General features: G+C 50.9%; 1 protein-coding gene and 1 non-coding gene across 2 annotated transcripts in view; both read right to left on the bottom strand.

Annotated features, from left to right (window-relative positions):
* The window catches only part of PINX1 (PIN2 (TERF1) interacting telomerase inhibitor 1), a 150,182-nt gene that overhangs the window by 105,146 nt on the left and 22,518 nt on the right, over positions 1–22,518 (bottom strand). The window contains exon 5 of the mRNA XM_088447526.1: positions 17,448–17,540. Coding sequence (XP_088303652.1) covers positions 17,448–17,540 — 93 coding nt within the window. The remainder of the gene's footprint in view (positions 1–17,447; positions 17,541–22,518) is intronic.
* On the bottom strand, positions 21,501–21,682 carry LOC148505916 (U2 spliceosomal RNA). Its single transcript, XR_015869831.1, has one exon. It is a non-coding gene; the product is annotated as a U2 spliceosomal RNA (small nuclear RNA).

Genomic DNA, 22,518 nt, shown 5'->3' with positions numbered 1-22,518 from the left:
AACATACCTTTAAGAAAAATCTTCTCTTACCCCAGTGTCCGTGGTGGTCAGACACCAGCACTGGGCGAACTGGAGAAGCCGGCCTCCAACTCTGGGGTCCCCCGAGAGGAGGCCAGTCCCGTGAGGCTGAAGGCTTATAGTCCAACTTGGGAGTAGGACATCTTGTACTCCAAGCCTGTTCTTATGGCTGAGCAGATTTCCTACCTACTGACTGTCTTGGAAAGCTATATTTTAGACTTACCCTGGCCCCACAGGGCCAAAAAGACGAAGCCCCAGACCCCGATGGGACTGTAGCCGATGGCAGACACGCAGACGTAGCTGCTGCCTGTGGGGCCACAATTGTGTCCAGATGAGGGCCAAACAGGACCTGTCCCTTAAAAGGCAAAGCATTCCAAATGGAATCTGCGTCCGCTTTCCAAGAGCGCAACCACAGAGAGCGGCGAGCCGCTACTGCTGCCGAGGAGATTCTGGAAAGGAGTAGGCTATATGTAAGACTGTCTCATTATGAACGTGGCTAAGTCTCTGAGAAATTGCCACTATTCACCTGCTCTGCTGGAGAGTCAGTGTGCAGAGATCCAGTTACCTACTCAGTGTTCCATGGCTCTGGCCCCCCAGCACACGGCCATAGCCGGCCTGGAAGCCCCTCCAGCAAGGGAATAATTGATTTTAGATATATTTGCACCTTGCAATCTGTAACCTCCTTCAAGGAGGACCTGGAGGGCATGGGCCACGTAACACTCCTCACTAGGCGCGTAACATGAGAATCTACCTGTAAAAGGTATCTTCCAAATCGGAAAAGTAATTATCCGCAAAGGGGTATGCAAAAGGTCAACCATTTTTGAGGCCAGAACCGCTTACCCGGATTTTCCACGCCTTCTCTAAATGATCCACCTGACCAGATAAAGGAATTACAGTGGCAACACCCTTATCCTTAAAGAAGGCATATTTGGATTTAGCCACGGGGGATATGTAATAACCAAAGCCGCACGGACTGCCCGTATAAGGCCAGGTATATAGACTTTAGACCCAGACTACGCCTCCTTTGCACTAAGGGGCTCGAGTCTGAAAAAGTCAGTAATGTCACCGTCATCAGACGTCCTGTCCACCCTAGCCGTCTGAGACCCGAAAGGCCGTTAAGAAGGCTGCAATGGTGACTCCCCCTGTAAAACATCCATCAGGTGCTATACCATTTGGACAATAAAGTCACCCACACAGGCTCCTGCGAGACCTGGGGGGGGGGGGGGGGGGGACGACGAAAAACAGAATACACTGGGGTACCATCAACTGCCCAGGGACCCTTGCATGTGATGAGACCACCCCTCGCTGCGATAACCCCTACGGGGAAACGCAGGGGACGTTGCCCGCGAGGGCTGTAAGCATTTTAGCCAGCCGACGGCGGTCCCATTTTCGTGCAGGCACAGCGACAGAAATGGGGCGTGATATATAATACAACATGCCCTCCATAAACCCTCAGCGTCTACATATCCCTCCGCTAACTGCACATTATAGCTGGAAGAGGATATCCCCGTTCACTTTCCGACATGAGGAGTGTGAACGGAGCTTATGTGACTTCCCACACAGAAAATCCACGTTTACTGTGAGGTAATAAACACCCTGCAACACCGCACCGCAAGGGTTATAGCAGAAGAAGAACAGGGATAGGAAAATGGCTGACAGTAAGAAATGAAAGTACAGGCAAACATCGCTAGCATTTAAGTCACATACAATGCAAAGATAATATCCTGCATTACAAGCACTGCGATCAACTACACAGACCAGAGCCTGGTAGGAAACAGTGCTGCATACACTGACCTTAATTGAAGGAGAGGTATGCGGGGGACCCGGACCAGAATGGCACCTGTATCAGCTTCCAGCAGCGTTTGCCATCCCCAGCACATGCAGAGAGAAACTGGCCGCCGAGGAGCAGAGAGGAGGCGGGCCCGGGGGAGGAGCGCTGACACAGCCCGCTCAGACCGCTGTGGAATGGCACTGTGCAGCGGGGGAGACGCCGGCTGTGAGACAGGGAAGGCGTTCTCCCCTGGCCTGCTATTAACCCCTGGTACGCCGCGCTGTACCGCACATGCTACGGCCCGCTGTCCCTGGTGGTCTAGTGGAAGGCGCAGGATCAGTACCTGGCCCCACGGGCAGCCGGTCCCCAGGGAGCCCCCTGCCTGGGGACCAAAAGGACTGTGTTACCGGCGGGTGCCCACCGCAGGACCCCGACGCTTACCTTGTCCCCCGTACATCCGGCCACAGTCCAGGTAGCCGGGGTCACCGCTAGCTGTGACCCAAGCTACCTACCAGCATCCCCAGATCGGTACCGGCGTTCTGGTACCGGCGGGGTGGAGAAGCGACAGCATGGACGTCAGTACTGACTGTCCATGCTGTAAGGCTCGTCTTGTGCAGCCACAGCTGCATTCTGAAGAAATCTTCTGGGGCTATTACAGCCCCCTCTGTGAATGTGATCTGACCTCTGGCCGGACACCCACGAAAACTGGATTGCCTTGGCTTGGGGGCGGGGTATAGGAGAGGGACCCTGGTGCATCCTGGGAGGCTGAAAATTTAACCCTGTGGTGTCCGTGCCTGACGTCATCACCTATACCCCAAGGTATCCTGTGGATACCCTATGGACCCTGAAGTAGAAAAGGTTATTTTAGTGATAGAATCATAAGCCAAGGGTTGAAGTACTTAATATTGACCTTATAATATACTGTACAGTATTGGGAGTGGGGGTTTCTGAGTACCAGAAACCCTGACTGATCAGTACTGGCCAACAGACACTATCTACAGCTCCGACCAGATGATGGCTCTAATGAGCCGGCCTTGCAGTCAGTGTCACTGCTGAGTGCAGTACTGCCAGGTGCCACTAGATGCTCCCATCTGCATTTGTGCTGTCCCGTCTACCAGAAGTCGGCCCTGCAGTGCTGACCACAAACTGAAAGCTGAGCTGACTGAGGGATGGCAAGCAGCTCAGAGGCGGGAGCAGGCAATGTGGGGAAGAGACAAGACTCAGGGGGATTCCAGAGATCCCACTCAGGAGGATCAATAGCTGGGATGCTACAGAGTCATTTAGTAAGTTTTGGTTTTGTATGTGATCTATCTACAGTCTCTCTCTTTCTGGGGGTTTCTACATATATCTATCTATTTACAGTGTCTCTCTCTGGAGGTTTCTACATCTCCACCATTTGGGCCTCAAGGTCCACGCAAGGACAGCTAGGCCCTTTGGATCTTGTTGGATGTTGCCCTATTGTTGCTGGTTGCAAAGGGGCCCCCATAACAGTTCAAGCTTCAGGGCCCCAAAAATGTAGATCCGCCACTGGGTCCTGTATATTGCTGTGTGTACAGGCCGGAGTGGAGGGTATATTAGTACAGTGGTCCTGTATATATTGCTGTGTATACAGGCTGGGGTGGGGGGTATTTTAGTAGTGGTCCTGTATATTGCTGTGTATACACCCCAGGGTGGACGGTATGTTAGCACAGTGGTCCTGATATTGCTGTGGATACAGAACAGAGTGGAGGGTATATTATAGTTGATCCGGGGTGGAGGATATATTATTATAGTGGACCCTGGGTGGAGGATATATTAGTACAGTGATCCTGTATATTGCTCTGTATACAGCCCGGGGTGGAAAACGAGAGTTGTGGTAAGAAATTACCTTTGTTAACTCTCTTTCTTCGAAGTCTATAGGGTCCACGGAAACCTTGGGGTGTAGGTGATGGAACGGAATCCGGGCACCACGCAGTTAAAAGCTTTCAGCTCCCAGGATGCACTGGTCCACTCTCCCTATACCCCGCCCCCGAGCCAGAGGCACCTCAGTTTCGTTGGTGCCCGGCCGAAGTCGGGTCACCATTACATTTGGGCTGCTTAGGCAGCCCTTAAGCTTGTTATTTTTATGATTTTTATGATTGGTAATAAGCCAAAGGAGGATAAGAGAGAAGGAAGACTGGTACACGCAAGAATCACACTTTCACTGAGACGGGAAACCGGTGACCAGCAAGATAGCCCATTTGAAGCCAGGTGCGTCAGGGCGGGTGCCCTGTGGACCCTATGGACTTCAAAGAAAGAGTTAAAAGGTAAGTTCTTACCATAACTCATTTTTTTCTTCAGGATCCATAGGCTCCACAGGGAGCAGTCGTTTTAAGGGTAGGGACGCTCCTGCGCTGAGAGCAGAATCCGGCGCCCAAAGGAAGCAACCTGAGAGGTAAAGGTATCAAAAGCATAGAACGTGGGCACCTTACAAAGCTGAACAGCCAAGGTGCCACGGCTAGCTGCCCACGAGAGACCCACAGACCGAGCAGAATAAGCATTAACAGAAGCCGGAACAGGCAGGCCAGCCTGCGTGTAAGCCTCTGAGATAGTCATAGGAAGCCATCTAGTCTGTTTGTTTATTGGCTGGCCATCCGTTCTTGTGGAAGCCATAGAGCACAAATAATGAGTCCGATTTCCGGAGGGAACTGGTACGGTCCACATATATTTTGAGGGTGCGGACCACATCCAAAGCGTCCTCACCTGCCGAGGTGTCTGGTGATTGAAAGGCCGGCACTATAATTTCCGCATTCATTTGGAAACTAGAAACAACTTTAGGAAGGAACTCAGGGCGAGTGCAAAGCACAGCCCTGTCCTGGTGAAATATTTGGAAGGGGGAGCGTAAGGAGAGCGCCTTCAATTCTGACACTCTCCTAGCAGATGCAATCGCCAGAACAAAGAGTCTTAGCTGTTAACCACTTAAGTTCTATCGAATCTAGTGGTTCAAATGGAGGACCCTGGAGGGCCCGAAGAACTACTGCCAAATCCCAAGGAGCCACTGGGGGGACAAAGGGAGGTTGAATCCTGAGGATACCCTGAAGGAAGGTGCAGATATCCGGAAATTCTACGTTGGAACCATACTGACAGTGCAGAGATATGCACTTTCAGCGAGGCCAGGCGGAGTCCGAGCTCCAATCCCGCTTGAAGGAAGGCCAGGACTCTGGAGATCCGAAACACCTGGGGACGACACCACTGGAAATATGTATGCCACACTCTGTGATAGATCCTAGCAGAAGCTGGCTTTGCGTGCTCTAAGTATCGTATTGATGGCAGAGCTAGACAATCCTTTGGAAACTTAAGAGGGATGTCTCAAGAGCCACGCAGTCAAAGACAGACAATCCAGTTCCGGGTAAAGGCAAGGACCCGGAGACAAAAGGTCCGGACGTTGAGGCAGCAGGACCGGAGTGTCGATGGAGAGACTCCTTAGATCTGAGTACCAATGACGTCTGGGCCAAGCTGGAGCCACCAGCAAGACAGTACCCTCCGTCTTCGAGGAAGAAGGGAGACTGGAGGAAACAGGTATGCGAACTGGAGGGTCCACTTCACTGACAGAGCGTCCTTCAAGGTTGCCTCGGCATCTCTTGGTCTGGACCCGTGCACTGGTAACTTGTGATTGTGTTGGGAGGCCATGAGATCCACCTTTGGGAGGCCCCATTTATCCACTAGGAGTTGAAACACCTCTTGGTAAAAAGACCATTCTCCTGTATGCACGTCGTGACGGCTGAGGAAGTCCGCTTCCCAATTGAGAACTCCCGGACTGAACACTGCCAAAATGGCCGGGAGGTGACACTCTGCCCATGTCAGAATGTGTGACACTTCTGTCATTGCTGCCCGACTTCGAGTGCCTCCTTGATGGTTGATGCAAGCCACCATGGTGGCGTTGTCGGACTGAACCTGCACGGGTTTTCCGTGAAGTATGAGTTTGGCCAGCCTGAAGGCCCTGTACACAGTCCGAAGTTCCAATATGTTGATTGGAAGGGTTACTTCGACTGCTGTCCAACGACCCTGAAAAGTGTGCGGACCAGTCACTGCGCCCCAGCTCCGAAGACTGGCGTCCTTTGTTAGGAGAACCCAGTCCGGGATCCAAAAGGGGCGACCCTTGGTTAGATGAGATGTCAGTAGCCACCAAGACAGAGACAGACGCACCTCCGGAGAGAGCACTATTGTCTGACCTTTGATCTGGTGGGGCAATCCGTTCCATCTGGAGAGGATCAGCCCCTGCAGAGGCCTGGAATGAAATTGGGCATATTCCACCATGTCGAAGGTGGACATTATGGATCCCAGAACCTGCATCGCCGAGTGTATCGACACCCAGTGACTGTGGAGGCATCTGCATACTCGTAGTTGTAATGTGGAGATCTTGTTTGAAGTCAGAAAGATTCTCTGCTGTTGAGAATCCAGAAAGGACCCCAGATGAATCATCCTCTGCGAGGGATTCAGGGAGGATTTTTCCCCAATTGATTAACCACCAGTGCGCCTGTAGAAAGGCATTTGTCAGTTGTAGGTGGTGGCGAAGCACTTCTGGAGAACCCGCCAAGAGGAGGAGGTCGTCCAGGTATGGTAGCAGTCGGATCCCCTGATTTTGCAGATGTGCCACCATGATAGCCATAACTTTGGTAAACACCCTTGGGGCTGTGGACAGGCCAAAGGGTAGCACCCGGAACTGGAAATGTTGCTGTAGTAAAGCAAACCGGAGAGAATGCTGGTGAGAAGGTGTTATAGGGGCATGTAGGCATGTGTCCTGAATATCCAGATACCATAAAATCCCCAGGTTCCATAACCAGTATGATGGTTTCCATCCTGAACCTGGGCACCCTGAGGAATTTGTTCAGGGATTTGAGGTTGAGGATAGGCCGATGAGACCCATTCGGGTTCTGCACCAGAAAGAGTAGAATAATAACCAGTCCCTCACTGGGGGACAATTACCCCTGCTTGCAGCAAGAACTGTATGGCTTTCTGGATGTGTAAGGCTTTGTTCTTGTCCGAAGGAATTGGAGGGCGTACCCATGAGAGACCACTCCTCTTACCCAAGCGTCCTTGGTGGTTTGACACCAGCACTGGGTGAACTGAAGAAGTCGGCCTCCCACTCTGGGATCCCTCAGGGGGAGGCCCACTCCGTCAGGCTGAAGGTATATCCTCTGGTTTGGAAGCAGGGCATCTTGTGCTCCATGCCAGTCTTCTTTGCGGCTGACTGTCTAGGAAAGGACTGCCCTTTGGGTTTTCCTTGAGGACTAAAGGACGAAGTTCGAGCCTTTGAAAGGGCAGATTTCGATGCTGCCAATGTGTCAACAATCTTGTCCAGGTCTAGATCAAACAAGATCTCCCCATTGTATCGTAAGGCTTCCAGGCCTTTCTTAGAATCAGCATTCGCCCTCCAAGAGCGCAGCTACAGGGAACGGCGAGCAGACACGGCCGCAGCCGAGACTCTGGAGATCAGTAGACTGGCATCCAGAGCAGTCTCACCAATATATACAGCCGCATCCCTAATGTGGCCAACCAATAACATCTGATTCTCAGGAGCTTCCGTGGAGAAGGAGTCCTCAAATTCATCGGCCCAGCTCTCTATAACTTTAGCTACCCATGAGATAGCCATGGATGGGCGGGCAATAGCTCCTGAAAGGGAGTATGTTGATTTCAGGCAAGTTTCCACCTTACTATCTGTAGGATCCTTTAAAGAAGAAATGGATGGCATAGCTAGTGTGGCACTTTTTATTAAACGTGTAACATGAGAATCCACCGCAGGAGGTAATTCCCATTTTTTACAATGAGCCTCAGGAAATGGATAACATGAGGCCAAACGCTTTTGAGGCTGATACCTCTTACCAGCTGATTGCCAGGCAGCAGCCATGCGTTCTACCAGCTGGTCTGATAGAGAATACTGCCGAAGTCGCCTTTACCCTTTTAAACTGAGGGTCTTTGGATTGAGGGGCTGGCTCATCATCCTCTATTACCAATATGGATCTGACCACACGCACCAAGGCAGGAATATTAATATTTGACCTAGTCTCCTCCTCTTGCAGATGGGAATCGGGGTTAGATGCATCAGCGATCTCCCCGTCGTCAGATGACATCTCAGACTCCGAGAGTTGTATGGACTGGGATGACAACAGAGGACGCTTAGCGGGCTTCATAGGTTTCTCACCTTGCAACATGGTCTGAAGGGCAGTAGAAGAAGACGCCAGGCTCTGCACTGAGGTAGAGAAAACATCTACCCATGGTGGGTGCATTGGTATTCCCTGTAAGGGAATGACAAGCTGCTGTGGTCCAGGAGGAGCCTGCATAATCTGTGGTATACCCTGGGAGGGAAAGATGGTTTGCTGAGGTAACCCCATATGGGGAAAAACAGCTGGTACTGCCAGGCGGCCCGCAATGGAGGCCAGGACCTGAGAAAAGGCAGCCCAAGGGAATTCCCGGACAGTTGTAGGGGGGGTTTGAGGTGCAGGGAGGATTATAACACCTCACACATAACCCTTCCCGAACCGAATCCTACTCACAAACTTTCAGCACATAACCTGCAAGATAGCAGAATGGGCACAGCATTGTGTTAGTTACCCTTGTCAGACATGTCTGACACACAATAAGGCACTGTGCAATCACTAGTATATAGAGAGAGCACAACACTGGTCCTGACTGATGCTTGGGTAAGCTGCAGGAGCCCACTGCCCAAGTATGAGACAACTTGGTCCTGTCTGACGCTTGGGTGAGCTACAGGAGCCTGTGCCTTAATATGGCACAGTGCAGCACACAACAGTACGTGACCAACCTCACAAATATTACCTTTTATATATGTGAGTTTAAAGAACCACCCTAAGGACACCTGTATTAGGGCAGAATTAGAGGAAAGGTATATGCTGACAGTAGGAAAAAAAAGAAGACACAGACAGGCAGCGCTAGCATAAGTAACATAACATGCAGAATTCACACTGCAAATTGGCACTACAATCAACTACGCAGACTCAGTGTCTGGTAGGCTATAGTACTACATACACTAACCCAAGGGAGAGGTATGTAGGGGGACCAGACCACGCGCTGTCCTGAGAGAGCTGCGACTGCACCATGAAGAAAATGGCCGCCGGAGACCTCAGAGGGGGCGTGGTCGGAGGAGGAAAGCAGCTCAGAGAAGCCAGACCTCAGAGGGGGCGTGGTCGGAGGAGGAAAGCAGCTCAGAGAAGCCAGACCTCAGAGGGGGGGTGGTCGGAGGAGGAAAGCAGCTCAGAGAAGCCAGACCTCAGAGGGGGGGTGGTCGGAGGAGGAAAGCAGCTCAGAGAAGCCAGACCTCAGAGGGGGGGTGGTCGGAGGAGGAAAGCAGCTCAGAGAAGCCAGACCTCAGATGGGGGGTGGTCAGAGGAGGAAAGCAGCTCAGAGAAGCCAGACCTCAGAGGGGGCGTTGCCGGAGAAGGAAAGCAGCTCAGAGAAGCTAGACCTCAGAGGGGGCGTTGCCGGAGAAGGAAAGCAGCTCAGAGAAGCTAGACCTCAGAGGGGGCGTGGTTGGAGGAGGAAAGCAGCTCAGAGAAGCCAGACCTCAGAGGGGGCGTGGATGGAGGAGGAAAGCAGCTCAGAGAAGCCAGACCTGAGGGGGCGTGGCCGGAGGAGGAAAGCAGCTCAGAGAAGCCAGACCTCAGAGGGGGCGTGGTTGGAGGAGGAAAGCAGCTCAGAGAAGCCAGACCTCAGAGGGGGCGTGGTCGGAGGAGGAAAGCAGCTCAGAGAAGCCAGACCTCAGAGGGGGCGTGGTTGGAGGAGGAAAGCAGCTCAGAGAAGCCAGACCTCAGAGGGGGGTGGTCAGAGGAGGAAAGCAGCTCAGAGAAGCCAGACCTCAGAGGGGGCGTTGCCGGAGAAGGAAAGCAGCTCAGAGAAGCTAGACCTCAGAGGGGGCGTGCTCGGAGGAGGAAAGCAGCTCAGAGAAGCCAGACCTCAGAGGGGGCGTGGTTGGAGGAGGAAAGCAGCTCAGAGAAGCCAGACCTCAGAGGGGGCGTGGTCGGAGGAGGAAAGCAGCTCAGAGAAGCCAGACCTCAGAGGGAAGGCGTCTTGAGCAGAGGGGAGGAGCCGCTTAAACGGGGAAGCTGTCTCCCCAGGCTGGTTGTTAATCCCAAGGAAGCTGATTCCCGCACCTAATGTCCCTGGTGGTCTAGTGGATTGCGGTGGCTAGAGCCTGCGTCCACACACCCTCTGCCCCCTGAAACTGGAAGTATAGACCGCCTTAACGTGCGGGTATCCGCGAGAGGTAACCCGCCTTACCTGTCCCCTTATGTCCGGTTGCAGTCTGGGTCCTCTGCGGGGGCCTTGGCTAGCGCTGACCCCCCAGAAACCCCGCTGAGATCCCCAGATCAGTACTGACGCTGCGGCTCCGAAGGGGTGACGGAGCGGCAGCGCAGACATCCCAGGGACAGTTTGACTTCTACTAGAGCGCAGCAGCAAACTAACTAAACAAATCAGAAAAATAACAAGCTTAAGGGCTGCCTAAGCAGCCCCTATGTAATGGTGACCCGACTCCGGCCGGGCACCAACGAAACTGAGGAGCCTCTGGCTCGGGGGCGGGGTATAGGGAGAGTGGACCGGTGCATCCTGGGAGATGAACGGTTTTAACTGTGTGGTGCCCGGATTCAGTTTCATCACCTACACCCCAAGGTCTCCCTGTGGAGCCTATGGACACTGAAGAGGGTAAATACTAGCACAGGGGTCCTGTATATCGCTGTGTATACACCCCGGGGTGGAGGGTATGTACTATCACTGAGGTCCTGTATATCGCTGTGTATACACTGAGGGGTGGAGGGTATGTACTAGCACAGGGGTCCTGTATATCGCTGTGTATACACTGAGGGGTGGAGGGTATGTATTAGAACTGGGGCCCTGTATATCGCTGTGTATACACCCTGGGGTGGAGGGTATGTATTAGCACAGGGGTCCTGTATATCACGGTGTATACACTGAGGGGTGGAGGGTATGTACTAGCACAGGGGTCCTGTATATCGCTGTGTATACACCCCGGGGTGGAGGGTATGTATTAGCACAGGGGTCCTGTATATCGCTGTGTATACACCCTGGGGTGGAGGGTATGTACTAGCACAGGGGTCCTGTATATCGCTGTGTATACACCCAGGGGTGGAGGGTATGTACTAGCACAGGGGTCCTGTATATCGCTGTGTATACACCCCGGGGTGCAGGGTATGTACTAGCACAGCGGTCCTGTATATCGCTGTGTATACACCCCGGGGTGGAGGGTATGTACTAGCACAGGGGTCCTGTATATCGCTGTGTATACACTGAGGGGTGGAGGGTATGTACTAGCACAGGGGTCCTGTATATCGCTGTGTATACACTGAGGGGTGGAGGGTATGTATTAGCACAGGGGTCCTGTATATCGCGGTGTATACACCCAGGGGTGCAGGGTATGTACTAGCACAGGGGTCCTGTATATCACTATGTATACACCCCAGGGTGGAGGGTATGTACTAGCACAGGGGTCCTGTATATCACGGTGTATACAATGAGGGGTGGAGGGTATGTACTAGCACAGGGGTCCTGTATATCGCTGTGTGTACACTGAGGGGTGGAGGGTATGTACTAGCACAGGGGTCCTGTATATCGCTATGTATACACCCCAGGGTGGAGGGTATGTACTAGCACAGGGGTCCTGTATATCGCTGTGTATACACTGAGGGGTGGAGGGTATGTACTAGCACAGGGGTCCTGTATATCGCTGTGTATACACTGAGGGGTGGAGGGTATGTACTAGCACAGGGGTCCTGTATATCGCTATGTATACACCCTGGGGTGGAGGGTATGTACTAGCATAGGGGTCCTGTATATCGCTGTGTATACACTGAGGGGTGGAGGGTATGTACTAGCACAGGGGTCCTGTATATCGCTGTGTATACACTGAGGGGTGGAGGGTATGTACTAGCACAGGGGTCCTGTATATCGCTATGTATACACCCCAGGGTGGAGGGTATGTACTAGCACAGGGGTCCTGTATATCACGGTGTATACACTGAGGGGTGGAGGGTATGTACTAGCACAGGGGTCCTGTATATCGCTGTGTGTACACTGAGGGGTGGAGGGTATGTACTAGCACAGGGGTCCTGTATATCGCTATGTATACACCCCAGGGTGGAGGGTATGTACTAGCACAGGGGTCCTGTATATCGCTATGTATACACCCCAGGGTGGAGGGTATGTACTAGCACAGGGGTCCTGTATATCGCTGTGTATACACTGAGGGGTGGAGGGTATGTACTAGCACAGGGGTCCTGTATATCGCTGTGTATACACTGAGGGGTGGAGGGTATGTACTAGCACAGCGGTCCTGTATATCGCTGTGTATACACTGAGGGGTGGAGGGTATGTACTAGCACAGGGGTCCTGTATATCGCTGTGTATACACCCAGGGGTGGAGGGTATGTACTAGCACAGGTGTCCTGTATATCACGGTGTATACACCCAGGGGTGGAGGGTATGTATTAGCACAGGGGTCCTGTATATCGTGGTGTATACACCCAGGGGTGGAGGGTATGTACTAGCACAGGGGTCCTGTATATCACTATGTATACACCCCAGGGTGGAGGGTATGTACTAGCACAGGGGTCCTGTATATCACGGTGTATACACTGAGGGGTGGAGGGTATGTACTAGCACAGGGGTCCTGTATATCGCTGTGTGTACACTGAGGGGTGGAGGGTATGTACTAGCACAGGGGTCCTGTATATCGCTATGTATACACCCCAGGGTGGAGGGTATGTACTAGCACAGGGGTCCTGTATATCATGGTGTATACACCCCAGGGTGGAGGGTATGTACTAGCACAGGGGTCCTGTATATCACGGTGTATACAATGAGGGGTGGAGGGTATGTACTAGCACAGGGGTCCTGTATATCGCTGTGTGTACACTGAGGGGTGGAGGGTATGTACTAGCACAGGGGTCCTGTATATCGCTATGTATACACCCCAGGGTGGAGGGTATGTACTAGCACAGGGGTCCTGTATATCGCTGTGTATACACTGAGGGGTGGAGGGTATGTACTAGCACAGGGGTCCTGTATATCGCTGTGTATACACTGAGGAGTGGAGGGTATGTACTAGCACAGGGGTCCTGTATATCGCTATGTATACACCCTGGGGTGGAGGGTATGTACTAGCATAGGGGTCCTGTATATCGCTGTGTATACACTGAGGGGTGGAGGGTATGTAGTAGCACAGGGGTCCTGTATATCGCTGTGTATACACTGAGGGGTGGAGGGTATGTACTAGCACAGGGGTCCTGTATATCGCTGGTTATACACTGAGGGGTGGAGGGTATGTACTAGCACAGGGGTCCTGTATATCGCTATGTATACACCCCAGGGTGGAGGGTATGTACTAGCACAGGGGTCCTGTATATCACGGTGTATACACTGAGGGGTGGAGGGTATGTACTAGCACAGGGGTCCTGTATATCGCTGTGTGTACACTGAGGGGTGGAGGGTATGTACTAGCACAGGGGTCCTGTATATCGCTATGTATACACCCCAGGGTGGAGGGTATGTACTAGCACAGGGGTCCTGTATATCATGGTGTATACACCCCAGGGTGGAGGGTATGTACTAGCACAGGGGTCCTGTATATCACGGTGTATACAATGAGGGGTGGAGGGTATGTATTAGCACAGGGGTCCTGTATATCGCTGTGTATACACTGAGGGGTGGAGGGTATGTACTAGCACAGGGGTCCTGTATATCGCTGTGTATACACTGAGGGGTGGAGGGTATGTACTAGCACAGGGTTCCTGTATATCGCTGTGTATACACCCAGGGGTGGAGGGTATGTACTAGCACAGGGGTCCTGTATATCACGGTGTATACACTGAGGGGTGGAGGGTATGTACTAGCACAGGGGTCCTGTATATCGCTGTGTATACACCCAGGGATGGAGGGTATGTACTAGCACAGGGGTCCTGTATATCACGGTGTATACACTGAGGGGTGGAGGGTATGTACTAGCACAGGGGTCCTGTATATCGCTGTGTATACACCCAGGGGTGGAGGGTATGTACTAGCACAGGGGTCCTGTATATCGCTGTGTATACACTGAGGGGTGGAGGGTATGTACTAGCACAGGGGTCCTGTATATCGCTGTGTATACACCCAGGGGTGGAGGGTATGTACTAGCACAGGGGTCCTGTATATCGCTGTGTATACACCCTGGGGTGGAGGGTATGTAGGAGCACAGGGGTCCTGTATATCGCTGTGTATACACCCAGGGGTGGAGGGTATGTACTAGCACTGAGGTCCTGTATATCACGGTGTATACACCCCAGGGTGGAGGGTATGTACTAGCACAGGGGTCCTGTATATCACGGTGTATACACTGAGGGGTGGAGGGTATGTACTAGCACAGGGGTCCTGTATATCGCTGTGTACACTGAGGGGTGGAGGGTATGTACTAGCACAGGGGTCCTGTATATCGCTGTGTATACACCCAGGGGTGGAGGGTATGTACTAGCATAGGGGTCCTGTATATCGCTGTGTATACACTGAGGGGTGGAGGGTATGTACTAGCACAGGGATCCTGTATATCGCTATGTATACACCCCACGGTGGAGGGTATGTACTAGCACAGGGGTCCTGTATATCGCTGTGTATACACTGAGGGGTGGAGGGTATGTACTAGCACAGGGGTCCTGTATATCGCTGTGTATACACTGAGGGGTGGAGGGTATGTACTAGCACAGGGGTCCTGTATATCGCTATGTATACACCCAGGGGTGGAGGGTATGTACTAGCACAGGGGTCCTGTATATCACGGTGTATACACTGAGGGGTGGAGGGTATGTACTAGCACAGGGGTCCTGTATATCGCTGTGTATACACCCAGGGGTGGAGGGTATGTACTAGCACAGGGGTCCTGTATATCACGGTGTATACACTGAGGGGTGGAGGATATGTATTAGCACAGGGGTCCTGTATATCGCTGTGTATACACTGAGGGGTGGAGGGTATGTACTAGCACAGGGGTCCTGTATATCGCTGTGTATACACCCAGGGGTGGAGGGTATGTACTAGCACAGGGGCCCTGTATATCGCTGTGTATACACTGAGGGGTGGAGGGTATGTACTAGCACAGGAGTCCTGTATATCGCTGTGTATACACTGAGGGGTGGAGGTTATGTAGGAGCACAGGGGTCCTGTATATCGCTGTGTGTACACTGAGGGGTGGAGGGTATGTACTAGCACAGGGGTCCTGTATATCACGGTGTATACACCCAGGGGTGGAGGGTATGTACTAGCACAGGGGTCCTGTATATCGCTGTGTATACACCCAGGGGTGGAGGGTATGTACTAGCACAGGGGTCCTGTATATTACTGTGTATACACCCAGGGGTGGAGGGTATGTACTAGCACAGGGGTCCTGTATATCGCGGTGTATACACTGACGGGTGGAGGGTATGTACTAGCACAGGGGTCCTGTATATCACGGTGTATACACTGAGGGGTAGAGGGTATGTACTAGCACAGGGGTCCTGTATATCGCTGTGTATACACTGAGGGGTGGAGGGTATGTACTAGCACAGGGGTCCTGTATATCGCTGTGTATACACTGAGGGGTGGAGGGTATGTACTAGCACAGGGGTCCTGTATATCGCTGTGTATACACTGAGGGGTGGAGGGTATGTACTAGCACAGGGGTCCTGTATATCGCTGTGTATACACTGAGGGGTGGAGGGTATGTATTAGCACAGGGGTCCTGTATATCGCTGTGTATACACTGAGGGGTGGAGGGTATGTACTAGTACAGGGGTCCTGTATATCGCGGTGTATACACTGAGGGGTGGAGGGTATGTACTAGCACAGGGGTCCTGTATATCGCTGTGTATACACTGAGGGGTGGAGGGTATGTACTAGCACAGGGGTCCTGTATATCGCTGTGTATACACTGAGGGGTGGAGGGTATGTAGGAGCACTGAGGTCCTGTATATCGCTGTGTATACACCCAGGGGTGGAGGGTATGTACTAGCACAGGGGTCCTGTATATCGCTGTGTATACACCCAGGGGTGGAGGGTATGTACTAGCACAGGGGTCCTGTATATCACTGTGTATACACTGAGGGGTGGGGGGTATGTACTAGCACAGGGGTCCTGTACATCGCTGTGTATACACCCTGGGGTGGAGGGTATGTACTAGCACAGGGGTCCTGTATATCGCTGTGTATACACCCTGGGGTGGAGGGTATGTACTAGCACAGGGGTCCTGTATATCGCTGTGTATACACCCTAGGGTGGAGGGTATGTACTATCACTGAGGTCCTGTATATCGCTGTGTATACACCATGGGGTGGAGGGTATGTATTAGCACAGGGGTCCTGTATATCGCTGTGTATACACCCTAGGGTGGAGGGTATGTACTAGCACAGGAGTCCTGTATATCGCTGTGTATACACCCAGGGGTGGAGGGTATGTACTAGCACAGGGGTCCTGTATATCGCTGTGTATACACCCTAGGGTGGAGGGTATGTACTAGCACAGGAGTCCTGTATATCGCTGTGTATACACCCAGGGGTGGAGGGTATGTACTAGCACAGGAGTCCTGTATATCGCTGTGTATACACCCAGGGGTGGAGGGTATGTACTAGCACAGGGGTCCTGTATATCACGGTGTATACACAGCACATAGCAGCAGATTATCCCTTCCTGAGACCGTGTATGACATTCACCATAGTTATCCAGGAACCACTAAACGTGTCAGTCACTCGTCAGCACATAAAGCAGCCTCTTCAGTCTGAGCTATAATTACTGGGGGATAATTGCATCATTGCTGGTGTGTTTAAGAGCACTTGTCAGTAGTACCTGGGGCCAAACACACTGGAGCTGCACAATTATCCGCCCCCGGTAATTACACCCCCGCCATGTCTTGCTGCACACATCTTAATGGACTGATATTGAGAGTGAGACGGGGGGGTGGGGAAACATGACTCCGATCAGACGGGGCATGCAGGAACTTAGTGACCTATTAATCCTCAACATACCAGGGGGCACGAAGGCCTAATGTAAGTCAAGGGTTAAAACATTGTGCGTTGACAGAGAGTTACAGCCGTCACAAAGCAACGGAGGGAAAGTGCGGGACACAGCTACTGCCGGCTCTGGGCCCCCTCACGTGGGGAAGGAATTCTGGATTTGCCCATAGCAACCAACCAGATCTTTGCTTTCATTTATCAAGATATTGCGGAAATCTGAAAGCTAATCGGATTGGTTGTATATTGGGTGACACCTACTTTTGTTCGCTACAGAGAGTTTCCTCTCTAACTTCTGTTCTTTGTTAAGGCGGTCACACGCTGGTCGACCCACACGCAGAGACACAGGATCATCATTCAATCTGGCCACACACACTTGAAGAGATCCACATGTTCGTCTTTTGGGGTGAACGACCGCATCTGTTCCACGTTCATAGCAACCTGGTTTCAAGAGGGGACTGCGCTCACCCGCCGCTCACATACACCGCCATTTTGGAGAAGGGTAATTCTTTTCATAGGATGATTAGCAGACATTGAGGTCATTTGGGGATAAAATATCAGCGCAGATCTAAGAATACGAGGCTGCAAAATCGGGTGCGTGGTCTCATCAAATAAAGACTTTACACAGAGATCCCGGTAAGGACACCAGCAACGCTCACCTTTAGCAAACTTCATATAATGCACACGCTTCTTCGAGGCTTTGGACTTCTCTTCCAGGCTAAAGGACTTGGTGTGATCATTGGCAGGAGACGCTGAAATAATAAATACATGAAAATAATAATCAGCATTCATTATTAAATCACGGCTTTTTGCATTTTAAAAAATACAACTTAACCTGGATCCGTAGATATAGAATTAATCTAAGTGTTCCCTGGCACTGCTCATTTACACCAAAATCGCCCATAATTACTCGCAGGACAAGTGAGACGAACTTACTATAGTTTTATCTCACCGACTGCATTCATACTGGATGCGTTCAATGACATCACGTGCGAATCTCCTAGCAACGAGGTGTTTATGCGATTCTTCCATCACACTGACCTAAAATCCCCAGAGGACCTCAACCTTTAGCATCCAAGCCTAAGGGATAAATTTACCAAACAACGATTTTCAAAGCCGCCGCGTCTTCAGCAAGTTAGGCTGCTGGATTTAAAGTGGCAATAATATAAAATACCAAAGCAGGCGTTGTGATGTGACCGGGGGGATTCGGGGATCGGGAAATGAAGCTTGTTCTTGTGGAGGGTGATTGCGTTTCCCTGTCTAGTTTAAAGGTGTCTGTTGAATGCGCCCCAAGCACATCGCTGTTTCTGTAGCACAGTGGTCAGACCCCCTTTCTGCAGTCCCATCAGTTGTACACACAGAGCACCAGCTAGCTTTCTCAGCATCGCTCGCCGGAAGAGGAAAGGTTAATGCACCCTTTCTGAACCCAGCACCAGTAGTCGGCCTCTAAAACAACACTTCTGTCAACTGCGGTGAGTAAACATGGAAAGCAGACACACAGCAACATTTATAGGCAAATATGTACACAGGGCTCGTGGAGAAGGACAGGCAGCACAGTAACACAATGGAGAGGACAGGATAAACACGACAGAATTCAGGAGCCAGGGTGATATGCTCCAAAGGACAGGGAGGATGTCTCAGTATTGGTTTATGGCTCCTGACACCTGATAGAAGAAGCTCACAATCTAACGCAGTGGTGGGCAACAGGAAGCCCCCCCCAAGCCTTTACCAGCGGCCCCAGCTTGCTGCTCACGCTCTGCCGAATTCTGTAACTTCATTTCACCAGGAGACACAAAGTACTTTATGTCTTAGTTACATCACACCTTCCTAGGGAGTTAAATATGTGCCTCATGCCTCAGTGGTGTCACTTGTCAATATATAGCGGCACGGATGGCGTAGTAGTTAGCATTGCTGCCTCACAGCACTGAGGTCAATTCTCGGTCACGGCCACATGTGTGTGGAGTTTGTATGTCCTCGCGGGTTAAACCCCACGAGCCAAAAACATACTGGCAGGTTAATTGGCTTCCGACAAAAATACCCTTAGTGTATATATGTGTCCATGTGATAGGGAATATAGATTGTAGGCTCCACTGGGCCAGGGACTGAAAATGGGATTTTGGTACTTACGGGTAAATCCTTTTCTCTGATTCCACAGGGGACACTGGAGGTGCTTACGCTGGGGTATAGAGGCGTGGATAACTGGAGCTGGCACTTTAAATAATTCAGAAGTGTGAAGCTCCTCCCCCTCTATCCCCCATCAGCCCTCAGTTTAGAAAATGAAGACCGAGAGGAGATGGAGAACAAACAGGAGTGAAAAGGAGAGATCACACAACAACATATGAAACTAACTGAACAGGCAAAGAGCGCTGAGGTGGGCGTCCAGTGTCCCCTGTGGAATCAGAGAAAAGGATTTACCGGTAAGTACCAAAATCACATTTTCTCTTTCATCCACTAGGGGACACTGGAGGTGCTTACGCTGGGGATGTCCCAAAGTTTACCCCACGGGCGGGAGCGCTCTGAGGAACCTGCAGAACAATGCGGCCAAAACTTGATGCAGAAGCCGCAATTGTATCAACCCGTAAAACGTTAGAAAGGGTGAACCGATAACCAATGTCCGTATGGCACAATTGTAAGTGGAGGCACACCTCCCAGGCGCCCACGACACACCCCGAGAACATGTGGAAAGAGTGGAATGGACACAGGATGATGACGATCATAAGCCTGACGGATAGTCAGTTTGATCCAATGAGCCAATGTCTGTTTGGCTGCTTGTCAACCCCTCCGACCAGCATCATAGAGGACAAAAAGCGACTTGGACTAGCGGAGGACGCCATCCGAGCAACATAGATGCGGCAATCTCAAACCACATCAAGAGTAGATTAAACACCCGAGTCCTCTATCAAAAAAGGCACCACAATAGGCTGGTTTATGTGGAAAGCCGACACCGACATAGGAAGAAAAGTGGCTACCGTCCTGAGTTCCGCCCCATCAACATGGTAAGGCGGCTTATAGGACAGAGCCTCCAATTCCGAAACTCTGCGAGCCAAAGCCAGGAGGAGAACAGTCTTCCCAGACAAACACTAATACCAACCTTATAAATAGGTTCCAAGATGGGAAACTGAAGATATAAAAGTACCAAATTTAAGTCCCAGGGAGCTGTAAGTGGTACAAAAAAAAAAAAAAAAGGTGGCTGCACACTCAAAACTTCCTGAAGAACGTCAGCACAACAGGTATGGGGGCCAACTTGCGCTGAAAGAAAATGGAACAAGTAGAAAAAAAAACCTGCACCTTTAAAAATCCCAAAGCGCAGGCCAGACTCTAATCCGATTTGGAGAAAAACAGGAAAACCGGAAGTCCTAGACGGAAGGTCTTGACCTATACACCCGGTTATAGAAGAACGCCAGGTACGATGATAATGTGCAGCCAAAACCAGGTTCCTGTCGTGAAGCCTATATAGGATAACCGAGTCTGGGATGCCTCCGTGTCTTAAGATATCAGTTTCAAGAGCCACCTCATAAACGCAATTGCGCTAATCTGGGGTGTATGAAAAAGACCCTGAAGCAGAATACCCAGGCGTAAAGGAAGAGGTCATGGGACATCTGCTAGAAGGGACCGAAGATCCGAGAACCAACTTCTCCGAGGCCAGTTTGTAGCCCCAAGAAAGTCTAAGGCCGACTTGAGTTTCTTCCTATTTAGATGAAGAATTAGAGGGATCGGAGAAAACAGGTAAATGTCGTAGTTCAACGGAACTGTGAGAGTGTATCGACAGCCTTCGCCTGCGGGTCCCTAGAACTTGACATGTATGCTGGGAGCTGATGATTCAAACTAGACGCCATGAAGTCCACTTGAAAACTATCTCATTGATGTACTCATGCATGGAACACGTCTGGGTGAAGCTTCCATGCTCTAGCATGGCTATCCTGGCTATTCTGCCTACAGAATCACTGACTGACTCATCGCCCGCCGGGGAATCTGAGAGACTTCCCACATGGCTATGCGACTTGAGTTTCTCCATGGCCGTTGATGTAAGTGACGGCTGTCGCGTTTCTGACTGAACTCTTACCGGAATAGGCCTTAGCAACTGTGCTGCTTCTAACAGAGCACTGTAAATTACTCTGAGTTCTAACCCATTTATGGGCCACTGTCTCTCTTGTGTGGACCATTGACCCTGAAATGATAGTTGAGGACCACTGCTCCCATTCTTGGAGACTGGCGTCCGTTGTTTACTATTATCCAATTCCATACTCCGAATGGGATTGAACCCACCAGAGGGGAGCTACCCTGGTGGCCTGAGCCAAACGGATTAGTCGATGTAGATTCAGGTGAGATCCTGACCCCTGTGATAGCAGGTCTTGTTGGAACACTCGGAAGTGGAATCATTCTAATTGAAGTGTCTTGAAAGCAGCTACCACCTTCCACAAGAGACGCAGACAAAGAAGCAAGGACACCTCTTTAGTCTAAGGACTAGCTGAACCAGCGGCCGGATATCCCAAGCTTTGTCATCCGGAAGGAAAATCCTGTGTAATACCGTATACCGGATCATCCCCATAAACTGGAGTCTCTGGCCGGACTGAGATTGGATTTCTTGAAATTGATTATCCAACCGTTAGTATTAAAGTCTAATATGACAGAGAAGTGTAAGAGAAGAGATTCCGATAGAACCTTGATTAACAGGTCGTCCAAATAAGGAATTATGTTCACGCCTGACGACCGAAGTGTGCACCGGTCTTCCAGGTATTCCAAAACCAGGTCAATGCATAGAGCAAGCTCTTCTTCCATCTTCCTGTTCAAACAATCCATTTAATATATGGCACCCAGACAGGGGCCGTATGAGATATTAAACTGATAAGAACAGACACTACCTTGGATCTTAGCCGAAAGGCCGAGAAGCGATCTTGCAAGGTTGTAAAATGCAGGAAGTGCGGTTCCCAAATGGGGACATGGAAATAAGCGAACATCCAAGGAAATTAGGAACTCCACTGGTTCCAAGCTCGCAATGACAGACTGAAGTGAATCCATATTGAAACTATACATCGTCAGATACCTTTAAGGATGTGGCAGGGAGCAGCGCTGAGCGCTATGTGTAACACAGCCTCATAGTAAAAGCGCTGAGCAGCGGGGTGGGAGCCGGGGGATGCGCAGGTATATACTCACTGCGCTCCCCTGGAGGTCTCTCTCGGCAGCTTGTCAGCACTCTCCTCCAGTGACACTATTGTGCCACAGCAGATCTTGTTGCTGACAGATGTGCTGTTTGGCGGTAAGGAGCTGTCAGTTGCTTTTAGCATAAGCGCTGTGCACTCCTTCCTGATCGCTAAAGATCAGGTCGCCAGGTACCCGGACCCCACCTTTAGAGAGGTGGCGAAGGATACCGAATAAGTGTAAAAGATGCATTAAAAATAAATAACCTAAATAAAATAAAATCAGCTGATGGGGGATAGAGGGGGAGGAGCTTCACACTTCTGAATTATTTAAAGTGCCAGCTCCAGTTATCCACGCCTCTATACCCCAGCGTAATTCTCTGTAAAGTGCTGCGGAATATGTGAGCGCTATATAAATAACGGATTATAAATACATAAATATATAGCAAAAAATAGCTTCAAAACCGACAAGTACAGTTTTAAAGACCCACGGAAGGTAAAATACAAAAAAAAAAAAAAAAAATCCATTAGACATTCACAAACCTATGTATTAGCGTGTAAACCCACTGAGGAACACTGCAGTCGGCCTCAA

This window comes from Taudactylus pleione, unplaced genomic scaffold, assembly GCF_031769625.1.
Source record: "Taudactylus pleione unplaced genomic scaffold, aTauple2 ptg000434l, whole genome shotgun sequence".
In the NCBI taxonomy this organism is placed as follows: Eukaryota; Metazoa; Chordata; class Amphibia; order Anura; family Myobatrachidae; genus Taudactylus; species Taudactylus pleione.
This window is presented reverse-complemented; position numbering and strand designations above follow the sequence as displayed.